Source organism: Gambusia affinis, linkage group LG07 (assembly GCF_019740435.1).
Source record: "Gambusia affinis linkage group LG07, SWU_Gaff_1.0, whole genome shotgun sequence".
Lineage (NCBI taxonomy): Eukaryota > Metazoa > Chordata > Actinopteri > Cyprinodontiformes > Poeciliidae > Gambusia > Gambusia affinis.
The window spans coordinates 4,199,006-4,211,069 of record NC_057874.1 but is presented as its reverse complement, the minus strand read 5'-3'; the positions used below and the strand labels follow the sequence as shown (position 1 = coordinate 4,211,069).

General features: G+C 39.6%; 1 protein-coding gene across 2 annotated transcripts; it reads left to right on the top strand.

Moving 5' to 3' along the window:
- Positions 1–2,968: 2,968 nt before the first annotated feature.
- Positions 2,969–12,058, top strand: cstf1 (cleavage stimulation factor, 3' pre-RNA, subunit 1). 2 transcript variants are annotated; one of them, XM_044121393.1, is made up of 6 exons: positions 2,969–3,104; positions 3,363–3,558; positions 4,187–4,464; positions 4,534–4,731; positions 5,740–6,130; positions 11,485–12,058. In XM_044121393.1, the coding sequence occupies exons 2-6, from the start codon at positions 3,390–3,392 to the stop codon at positions 11,742–11,744; spliced, it is 1,296 nt and encodes a 431-aa protein (XP_043977328.1). In that variant the 5' UTR covers positions 2,969–3,104; positions 3,363–3,389; the 3' UTR covers positions 11,745–12,058. The 2 variants fall into 2 exon arrangements, with proteins under 2 accessions (XP_043977328.1, XP_043977329.1); XM_044121394.1 differs by having other exon boundaries at positions 2,996–3,558.
- Positions 12,059–12,064: the final 6 nt, after the last annotated feature.

Genomic DNA, 12,064 nt, shown 5'->3' with positions numbered 1-12,064 from the left:
ACAGCATCATTTCTAAAGGTCATTGACCTCCGTGGGAGGAAGGATCGTATAGGACGTAACTTCAAACTAGCAGTTTTTAACAAATCTTTGAGAGTTTCGAACCATTCGTGACTTTTGTCAATCAAAGTACAACACAAGCTTTAGTAGTGGACGTGTTGCAACATTTTGAGTAAATTCGTAGGATACAAGGAAAATCATTGTTCTTGGATTGTAGCTGATTTAGCTTGATCACTGGTTACAGTGCATCTGGAAAGAAATCACCACACTTCACGTTTTGCACATTTTGTTCTGTTACAGCCTTCATTTATATTGTATTAAATTTATGGCTTTCCTCAAACTTCTACATTGCAAAGGATTTATTCATAATAATTGTATTCAAAATAGAAAACCAAGCAATCCCATTTATGTAAGTGTTCACAGCCTTTGACATGAAGCTCCATGTTGAGTTGTCTCCATTGATCATCCACGACCATCTAACCCAGGTTAAATGTAGTCCACCTGTGGTAAATTCAGTCTGAGTTGACTTGATTTGGAAAGCCAGATACCTGCGTATATAAGATCCCACAGCTGACATTGTAGGTCAGAGGTCAAACATCAAGCATGGACTCAAAGGAAATGTCTGTAGACCTCTGAGTCAGGACTGCCTTGAGGCACAAGACCATCCCGACTGTTTCAGCTGCTTTGAATGTGCCAATTTCTCAGCGGCCTCCATCACTGTAAAACGGAAGACATTTAGAACCTGCAGGACTCTGCTGGCTGGCCGTCCAAGCTGAGCAATCGGTCACTCTGGACTCTCAGACCATGCCTCTTTTTCCCTTTAAGATCTTTGGACAAAGAGGTTCCTTGTATGTCGGGAATGCGACAAGTGAAATGTTGCTACTTCACATGTGTACTTTGCAAAAGTAGTAAAGAAAATCGACTGAAAGCAAACAAATGTTGCATTGCAACAGACTTCACTTGGTCTCCAAGGCAACTGCAGGCTGGTCCACGCAGAGCATGCTTTCTGTTGACATGGCAACAGGATACCTCCTACCATGTTTTCTGCCATCCTCACCGAGCCCAGCAGGGAGGGGGCATGGCTCCAGGGACGTGTTCCTGAGATGTTACAGTCGTGGCATTTGATCTTTCTCGCAGGAAGGCTTTAAAGAGACGGATTTGAAAACAATCACTCAGGGTCTCGTGTTGCTGACTTATTGTTTTCTGGCCATGTTGCTTAAGTTGCTAGGATACAAGGCTTCTTTACAAGCCAGCCTTTAGAATAGAATAGAATAGAGTTTTGATGTTACTTTTTTTTTTACTTTGCTAATAGTGAGCAGTAACTAGAAACAAACAACCTGTGTTTCTTTCTCACGTCATTGGCTTGTAGTTACTAAAGTTCTGCGCGGTTTGAGAAATTGGATGTAAATCCACGTGAAGAAGCTCGGCTGTCTGTACCAGCGTAAGGCCAGCTGTAGTAACACCACAGCGAGTTGATGAGCTTAAAATCACTGCGCAGGTTTATTTGCCTGGAAGTTTCTCTCCAGGTTATTTTTTTGTATGCCGATAACTTACAAGCTTGAGGCCTGTGAAGATGATCAACAACATGTCAGGAGATGATCAGTTTTAACTCAAAGTCCTGAATGTAAAAGAAGGAAGACGTGGAAAATATCTGTAATTCATCCGATTGCACAATTTACATAATAGTGACGGATGCATTATTGGTTATGCTTTGTGTTTCGGACAGACTGTGACTGATTTATTTATCCACACACGACCTAAAGTTTCTCTGATTACGGCAAGTCATTTGTGTATTTATTCAATGTACTATTTGAGCCGCAATGTCCAGAGGCAAGGCAGCTTTATTTGTATGGCACATTTCCACAACAAAGAAATTCAAAGTGCCTTACATAATTAAAGTGACAAAAAAAAAAAGCAAATGTTACATTGCAGTAGCAAATTCAAGGAAAGCAACTACAGCAGACTGCGGTTTGTGATGTTCTAGTGGTTATTAGTCACAAGCAGCTCTAGGCAAATGGGTTTTTAGATTTGACTTAATGAAACTCAGTGTTTCAGGAGTTTTGCAGTTATCTGGAAGTTTTTATTGTATAACGTATAACGATCCTTTCATCCATCCATTCCACACAGTCTGCCATCGCATACGCTACATGCTTCACTATTCATAAGAAAGGTTTGCTGTAAATGGTTGACTTTGGATAGAAATAATTAATTGGGAAATTATTAAATTACAGTGCTGAATGTTATACAGTTTGTAATGTTTAATAATTCTGTCTTGACTGCCTCTTGGGATATCGAAGGCTTTACAGTCCCAATTAAAGGAATGAAAATTCTATAGTTTTTAATGAAGGAAAGGAAGAAAGAGTTGTTATTGAACTGCTTAAGGAGACTCAAAGAATTCTGAGAATTTCTTTTGTGAACTTAGTTTTTATTTATCTTTAACAACAGTGACACTTTTCTACAGTTACATTCTTCTATCTCTCACTGATATATATCTTCTGCATTATAAGTTGACAAAAGAAAATGAGACAGCTGTAATACTTTGTCGTTATAACAATGAATACAAATACAACAAAGACAGAGTGATAACAAGTGAGAGATAAAAGCAAACTAAACTGAAATAAAAAAAACACAGTTAAGTCCCCTCTTTCAGACATGAAAGAGATCAAGTCAAAGTAAGAATAATGTGGTTATGGACAGAAACAGATAAATCAGAAAAATGAATATACTCCTTACAAATATGTATATTGCTCTCTACCTCCACACAACAACAACAAACATCATCACCATAATAATAATAATAATAATAATTAATAATAAATAAAGGGTCTAGGAATAATGGGAACTGAAGTAAAAATAGAGGATATTTATAGATTAAGGAAAGCACTATGCAAAATTTTAATGGACGTGAGGTAGTGTTCATACACACTCATGTACAGTAGGTGGCGGTATGCACCATAAAGTTCCTTGCAATACACCGTAATAGAAAAGAAAAAGAAAGAAGCGTTTCGTGACGTAAGCACGACTCTTACGTCGGACGTAACACATTCGAGTCCAGGAGCGCTGTTTTAACTTCACTTAAAGTTGGGGATATTCTTCAAGTTTTAATTGTAAGAAGAACTTTTAGACATACTTTAAGTTTCTTACGCCGGTTGTTACATTGTGGTTCTAGTAAAGCCGGACGCTTAGTCAGACTGAAGCCTAATTTCAGTTAGCCGACGGTTGTTTTCCTCGGTGTTAGCAGTAGCATCCAGGCTAACGTTAGCTGCAGAGATATAGAGGAGCATCATTGACTCGGTCTCATACAGCCTATATTACAGCCAATACTAAAGCAGATATAGTTACTGACTTTCTCTGTTTGGTGTCAGCCATCTACGTAGCAGCAGTGAGCCAAAATGTATCGTCCTAAGCCGACTCTGAAGGACCGACAGCATCTTTACAGGCTCATCATCAGCCAATTGCTCCACGACGGCTACACCAACATCGCCAACAATCTTATCAATGAGGTGAAGCCGCAGAGCGTCGTGTCGCCTTCCGAGCAGCTGATGCAGCTGGCAAAGATAGGTAAGAGCTGAAGCTTTCATCACAGTGACTGCAGTTTGTCCCTCTAAGACCAGAGGAGGGCAGAAAGCCCCCAAATTGTACTCGGTTAAAAGTAGCACTACTTCAACATAGTTTTTACTCAAGTAAAAATAAAAAGTATCCGTCCAAGAAATCACTCAAGTAAGAGGCAAAGCGAATTTGGTAAAAAGTCTACTAAACTACTGAGTAACCGATCAATCATTTAATATTTAAACATTACATCATCAGACAGACCAAGATATAACGTTAAATGGAAATTTAAGTATTTTAAAGACAGAAGTGACAATAATTCATATAAGTCACAAAAAATAACAGGCAAAAGAAATTTTTTCCAAATTAGTTCCTTTCAATAAAAAACTTAGGAAAGTTTAATAAAAACTGCAGCTGTCTGGTGAATTTTTGGTTAAAACATCTTTGTTTTTTTATTCAGTGGGTAAAGAATCCAGAAATTTCACTCACTGAAGAGTAGCGATACTTCAGAATAAAAATACTCCTAAAAGAACTTCTTCTTTTTTTTTAAGCTACTCAAGTAAATGTAATTGAGTAATTGTAACTGGCTTCTACCCAACTTTGTCTAAGACTAACTGTACACCCTGGACTCTTGTCACAGGGATGGAGAACGACGACAGTGCCGTCCAGTATGCCATCGGCCGCTCGGACACAGTAGCGCCTGGTGTTGGCATTGACCTGGAGTTTGACGCAGATGTCCAGACCATGTCCCCGGAGGCGTCAGAGTACGAGACCTGCTATGTCACGTCCCACAAAGGTCCTTGTCGCGTGGCCACGTACAGCCGGGACGGCCAGCTGATCGCCACAGGCTCGGCTGACGCCTCCATCAAGATTCTGGACACAGAGCGCATGCTGGCTAAGAGTGCCATGCCCATCGAGGTGAGGCAGGCTGAGTCTGGGGGACGGGTTAGACTCACTGTTGCTCCACTAACACTGTGCTGCTTTTAGGTGATGATGAATGAGACGGCACAGCAGAACATGGAGAACCATCCCGTCATCCGTACGCTTTATGACCATGTGGATGAAGTCACCTGCCTGGCCTTCCATCCGAGTGAACAGATTCTAGCTTCTGGCTCCAGAGACTACACCCTGAAACTGTTTGACTACTCCAAGCCCTCCGCTAAAAGAGCTTTTAAATATATACAGGTCAGAGAATGATTGTCTCAGTGGTCAGAACGGCCATTTGGGAAAAGTCCTGCTGCTTTTGTTCATGTGCCTGTTGCTTTGACATGAAATATTTACATCCACTGCTGTGCAAAAGTATTAATAGTTCAATGACACATTTTGCTGGACGATAAATTGTCCCTGAAGTTATCATGATAAACGATAATATCGTTTTGTTTTCAAGAAATCCAGTGGTAATGGCATAATAATAATAATGCAAGAACACATTCTCAAAGATCAATAAAAGTTACATTCTAATGAACATTTAACACTGGAACTGGCAGACATTTTAAATATTCAACATAAACAAAACAGAAACCACAAAAAAAAATGAATCATGAAGTCTCCGTGAACAAAATTGTCTTTCAAAAAAAGGAGGACAGTCGAGACCAAAACACCAGAATGAAGACTTTTGTTATCCAGTTATTGGTAGGAAGAGAGGAAAGAGAAAACGCTAAATCATACAAATGGAAATTATTGATTTTGTTACAATTTATCATGTGATTAATTGATTTATTGCGATGCTTATTTGTTACAGCCATAAACTTCAATGTTTTACTCAAACCACAACAAATAAACCTTGCAAATTTGTCTTCAATGGAAAAAAAATCATAACTACAAAACAATGTTGTAAGAGGAAAAATGTTACTGCAATAATTTAAAGTTCCAAATCTCTGGTATCTTTCTAACTCCTAATTTACATCACATCCTCCGTGCTCCTTGGAGGGCGTTTCCAGGATTAGACAACCTTCCAGACCTCTTTGGCAAACCTCCAGAAAACTACAGAGCTGCTGAAACACAGAGTTTCTTTAAATGAAGGCTAAAAACCCATTTTGTTTAGAGCTGCCTTTGTTTCAGAACCGGAACATTATTAATTTTGGTCCGTATTCCAACATTTCCTCATTCGACACAGTTTGAGTTGCTGAAATGATTCTCCTCGGCTTCGTTTCTGAACATGTGCTGACCCGTCTTTAATCCGCCGCCCAACAGGAAGCGGAAATGCTGCGTTCGATCTCCTTCCACCCCTCCGGGGACTTCCTGCTGGTGGGAACGCAGCACCCAACGCTGCGCCTCTACGATGTCAACACTTTCCAGTGCTTTGTCTCCTGCAACCCGCTGGACCAGCACACCGACACAATCAGCGGCGTCAGCTACAACCCCACCGCCAACAGCTACGTCACCTGCAGCAAGGACGGCAGCATCAAGCTGTGGGACGGCGTCTCCAACCGCTGCGTCGCCACCTTTGACAAGGCACACGATGGAGCAGAGGTGTGCTCCGCCATCTTCTCCAAGAACTCCAAGTACATCCTGTCCAGTGGGAAAGACTCCGTGGCCAAACTTTGGGAGATCTCCACCGGTCGGACCCTGGTCAAGTACACGGGTAAGGAACGTCCGAATGTTCAGGGAGGAATGTCACAATAATGATTTCTGCTGGACGATAAATCGTCCTAGAAGTTATTGAGAAAAACGGTAATATTGTTGTTTGGAGACCATTTTGAAGTCACATAATGGCAGAACAATAATGCAACAACAGATTCTGAAAGAGATCAATCAAATTTAAATTCTAATGAGCATTTAACACTGGAACTGAAAGACCTTTTAAATATCCAAAAGAAATAAACAAAACAACAATAAATAATAAATAAATAATAAACTGAATCATGAAGTCTCTGTAAACAAAATTGTCCTTCAAATAAAGTGCCAGTTGAGACCAAAGCACCAGACTGAAGACCTTTATCATCCAGTTTAACACTTTTAGGAACAGTACTGAACTCCCAATCAGCACACACTGCAGGAGGAGACACAGACTGCAAGAAGAGAGAACAGAAACAGAATTGCTCGGTCAGTCACAATAAGCAATAAATCAATTAATCACCTAATAAATAAAATCTGACACAGTAATTTCCATTGGCATAATTTATCGTTCTACTATTTCCACCAAAAACTGAATGACAACAGTCTTCAGTCTGGTGCTTTGGTCTCAACTATCCCATTTTTTGAAGGACAATTTTGTATAGAGAGACTTTATAATTCATTTTATTTGTTGTTTTGTTTATTTTCAGTATTTAAATTGTCTTCCGGCTCCAGTGTTCAATGCAAATTATAAATTAAAGTTTCTTGATCTTTCAGAATCTGTTCTTACATTATTATTATAACATTGCCAAAATGACCTCAAAACAACAATGTCATTGTTTATCGCAATAACTTTTGAGACAATTTATCGTCCAGCAAAATTAGTTTTTATATGTAACTAGTTTAGTAGTTGACTAATTTCTTACTGGAGTAAACTGGCTAAAAAAACACCAGTAATTAAGCCAAAACTGTCCAAAAAATAAATGCGTTTTGCATTTTAGATTAAAAGTCTTGTCTGCAAATGTTCTACACAGAATTCTTCAAAGCACTTTTTAGCTTCAGGTCTAAATTCTGGATAGGCATAAGACTCCGGTTTAAAGTTTCCTGATAACTTTTCCAGAAAACACTCATGTTATAAAATGAAGGACGTTCAAAGCATCAATTAAAAGGCAGACTTCACTAACACGACTTCCTGAGAAACGGTGTGGCTGGTGTTGCAACTGGAGGGGATTTCTGTCTGCTCTGAGTAACCAGGCGTTAGTTAGTCTGAATTTCTGACAGATGGAAAACTTTTACCGATAGACGTGAACACTTTATGATTCAGTATGCAGGACCTTCACTGGTCAGGAACTCAGATTTTGTAGCACAACGCTGGGCGCTGTCAACATGGAGGGTTTTCCTTTGAGCTGGAATTGCTGAAGGGGAAGTGTTGCGTTGTGATGCCCACCTCTGCCTGCTGGTGTCGCTGCTGCTCCAGAGCAGCCTTGAGACACCAACAAGCAGAAAAAGAAGGGAGTTGAAAAACTCACTAATTGGCAAAATTTAAAAAAAAAAATCTACAGGAACATGTTTGCAGGTTTTTAAGCTCAGCATGTTGTTGGCAACAGGAGGACAATTTCAGCACAAGGTGAGCAGAAATGAGAAGAGTTCCTGGTGCTCTCTGGTTTTAGATCAGACTGAAACGCTGGTATTTCAGTCTTTATCAAGTTCAGAGAACTCCAAAGCTCTTTTCACACTACATTCAATCATTCACTCTTTTATTTTTATTTATTTTTTTAAGCAGTTATGAAGCACTGTGGCAAAACCTGAAACTGCTGCTGTGTACGTTACTCAAAAGGTTGTTGCTAGGCAACCAAAGAACGAGTGAGTGAGTAAATTAGTTGATGCCACTTAGCTGGCTTAGCTAACTGTTTCTCTGCCTCCATCCCCCAGAACGCTGTGCGGTTCTGGATCAGAGTTCAGTGAAATGATTGAAAATTCTATCTGATGTATGATCTGTTGTTATTGATCACGTCTATCATGATGTAAATTATTGATTTATTATTCCACCCCCAAAACCCGGTCATTTTAGCCCTTTTAGTTCTATTAGCTAGATTTTGAAAAGCCTCTAGAATTCTGATTGATTTTTATGGAAGTTTTAAAATTTATCCCATTTTTACGCAACATTACAATAGATGTACACATTTTAACTAGAACTCCAGTTTTTTGTTGTTGTTGTTGTTTTTTTCATATCTGTGTTTTTGATCATATTGACAAAATACTTTTTTTCTCTTCTTCCCGATTTAAAAAAAAAATAATAATGATAATGTTTGTTTCTTTCTTTGTTCTTTTTTGAGAAATTATGCCGACATTTTAAATAGTTTTGTCTCCTATCTGGGTATAGATAACTTTTGCCGTTTTGTTTGAATAAAATGTCTTTTACATCAGAAACCAAATGATTTACATAAATAACAAAAAACTGCCTTGCTCCAAAAAAAAAAAGGTTGCCACCAAAAATAAGGTCACATGGTCTAAGCATCACTCATTCCTGAAACCTGAAGCCTCCATAATGTCAAAGATTTATTTCCATCCAGTGTCGCTTTCATTTTTCACCTAGATCACGTATTGATAATGGGAGAGTCCGATCACTGCACTAAGAGTTCACTTCACATTGCTTGTGGAAATACTTTTACTTGAATAATTTTATTATGTGGTATTTCTGCTCTTACTTGAGTAAAATTTCTTGATTCTCAATCCACTGGATGAAGAGCAAACATGTTTTAACCAAAAATTCACCAGACAGACACACAGCTGCAATTCAAGTTTTATAAATTTTTTATTGACAGAAACTGTTTTGGAAAAAGTTATTTTGCCCGATTTTGTTCTTTTATATTACTTGTATGGATTGACATTTTCGTCTTTGGAATACCAACACTTCCACTTTACTTTATATTTTGGTCCAGCTATAATTTTTAAATATCAAATGATTGATAATTCGATCAGTTACTCTGTACCTGAGCAGACCTTTCACCAAATACTTTTTTTACATTTGATTCATTTCTTGGATGGCTATTTTTTCACTTTTACTTGATCAACAATATGTTGAAGTAGTGCTACTCCTTGGGGGGACTGTCACCACCGCTAACTAGGGCTGTTCATGCCTAACCACACACACACATCCTGTGTGTGTGTGGTTCTCGCAGAAAAGTACATTGGTGATGTTGTTTTATGTGGAGGGGAAGGTCTGAAACCACCTGCAGCAGATGACGGTAAAATCATTTCAGACCTCATAGCTGCGTGGTTTTTGTCTTGGTTTCTGTTTTCTATTTATTTAATAGAAAAGGTCAACCTGAAACTTTACCTCCTATTCTCTGTTAGCTATGAACTGGTGAAAAGCAAAGCAGTTTCTGTTGGGTTGGAAACAAAAGTATCTAGACAGGAGGAGATGGAACTACAGCATGTGTTTAAAAAGATGTTGATATTGGAAATAAATTGCATATCTAATAGCAGATCTGAATCTTGGGGTTGGTTTAGCTCAAGAGGAACTCAATTCATCTGAATTGATACTTTCACTTCAGTTTTATTTACTGAAGCCACTGCATAGCCACACGATTTGTTTCTTCAGTGAACACTTACTCTTGTCTGCCCTGGCTTACTTAAAATATTTTAAATTGTAAAACTAAAATTCCTGTGAATTCAGGCACTTGGTATTGCAGATCTAGTTTTCTTAGTTTTTGTTTTTTAAAGCTTGTAATGTAACCTCTGCATTAGGCAAATGAAAATCCCAAACCTGAGGTGACCTTAATCTGACATGTTCCTATGTAAATGTATATTTATTATACATTCATAAGAGTCCAAATGAAGTAGTTTTAGGAACACACCCGAAATCTTCACAGGCCCTACTTTTAGCAGAAAAATTTTTACCCCTCAACAATTAGTGTTAAATAATTAATACTCATTGGTTCTTTGTAGCAGTTCTCTGGGTCTAAACCCAGTTCTAAAGTCCTAAACTTAGGCTGTGGGCAAACAAGGAAGAACAACAACAGAGTAGTGAGTCACCGGCATGGAAGAACTGTTGGGGGGGGATAAAAAGTTTCAACATTTTCTATTTCTATTTCAAAGTGAAGCGTTTAGTTTAGTACCATTTATCAACTTCTACAGAAGTTTGAAGATACAAGTTCACACTTGAAATTGTCTTTAGCATCTTTATGTTTTTGAGGATTTGGACCTTTTTGCTCAACTGAGATTTTTTCAAACATTTTTTCAAAAATGCCAACATTTCCAAATCCAGCTTTGTGAATGCAGTTTGATTACATTTATTTCCATAATGCCAAGTTCACAGCAAATCTGTCTCTGAGTACTTAACCTGACAAATCAATCAAGTCAGTGGACTGAAGTTTTCAATCAGAGGAAACGCAGCAGATTGCATTGAGCTTACTTGAGTTGACTTTACAGCAGTCCCTCATACCCAGCATGCATGTAGCAATCGTAGACACAAAAAAAAAGACAAGAAGAAACCTCACGCAGAAGCAGAACATGGCTCAGTATGAATGGCCTTAACCCATTGGAGGATTCACAAGACGGAGACACAAATACACACACCAACCCAAATCCAGAAGTACTTTCTGTGTCAATCAAAAGTCAGAGTTGATAGCAGCGCTGAGCTGGTTTTCTGATGTAGATGATAGAGGTAAAAAACTTGGTTATCTGCTGAGACTCTGGCTGTTTCTCACTTTCTCACAGGCCAAATAAACCGCAGACATGTTGTAGAACAGTTTTCTTTGAAACATTATTTCCTCTCTGTTGCTCCTCTGACTTCATCTTTAACATCCCGCCGTTGAACACAAAGAGCTCAATTTGAGTCGTCTTCCTTCAGTAAAAGCCAGCCAAACTAAGACTGTTGTAAATACAACCTAGAAGCACGTAGTGTAGCAACTCTATCGATCAAGTTTTTAAATTTTGGACTTGTCAATCATCGGGCAGAACCAGTCCAGCTGGAACCTGTTTGGTTTTGTCACCAGATGATTTCAGGGTGCGTCTCTTAGTTAAGGTTAGACGATCTTTCCAAGCCCTTGAAATTGGGAAAGGTTGTGATCACCTGTTTTTTGTGTCTCGAACTTGACGTGTGTGGTTGGTCTAGGGTTCTTTGGCGACTCTACTAACGTCTGAGGCGAAGACCTGCAGGGTCGTACAGGTCTGTAGACGGTGAAGAAAACTATCTAAGCCTGGTACTGGGAGCACTGGGACAGTCAGTGGGTGGTCCACCATGTTTTTGAGTTAAAAACTTGTTAAAGTAAACCCTGCCGTGAACTGGACTGGACGGAGTTGAGGGCCCTCTAGCCTTCTGCTGTGGATTTAGCCTGGATTTAGCCTCATGGGTACGTGTGGCGTTTTGTGTTTCAGGGGCGGGGCTCAGCGGTCGTCAGATGCACCGCACGCAAGGCGTGTTCAACCACACGGAGGACTACGTGCTGCTGCCCGACGAGCGAACCATCAGCCTCTGCTGCTGGGACTCCAGAACAGCAGAGAGGAAGAACCTGCTCTCCCTGGGCCACAACAACATCGTCCGCTGCATCGTCCATTCGCCCACCAACCCGGGCTTCATGACCTGCAGTGACGACTTCAGGGCCCGCTTCTGGTACCGCCGCGCCACCACAGACTGAGCCTCGCCGGGGCCCTGAGCGGCCGTCTGTTTCACTCCGAGTTCATTTGAAAAACGGGGCGTGGCCTTTGTTGGAACATTTCTAGAGAAACGCGGCAGCATTCGTAATCGTTAAACCTCAAGAGTAAAACGTCTGGCCACCGCTTCCCTACAGAGCGATCCGCTGAGCGTCATCCTTTACACTGAAAGTAGGAAGCAGGAAACGTCAGCTGTGAATGTTTTTGTTCTCCTGATGATCTGTACATTTGCTTCACTTTCTTTTCTTTTTTAAAAAATGTGTTTTGCTTAATTTTGTGTCTGTAATTTAGATTTTTTTAAAAT

Coding starts and splice junctions, on each gene's coding strand:
- cstf1 (XM_044121393.1), top strand. CDS start 3,390: ATGTATCGTCCTAAGCCGACTCTGAAGGACCGACAGCATCTTTACAGG. Junction 4,732..5,739: donor GAGCTTTTAAATATATACAG/GTCAGAGAATGA, acceptor GCCGCCCAACAG/GAAGCGGAAATGCTGCGTTC. Junction 6,131..11,484: donor GACCCTGGTCAAGTACACGG/GTAAGGAACGTC, acceptor TTTGTGTTTCAG/GGGCGGGGCTCAGCGGTCGT.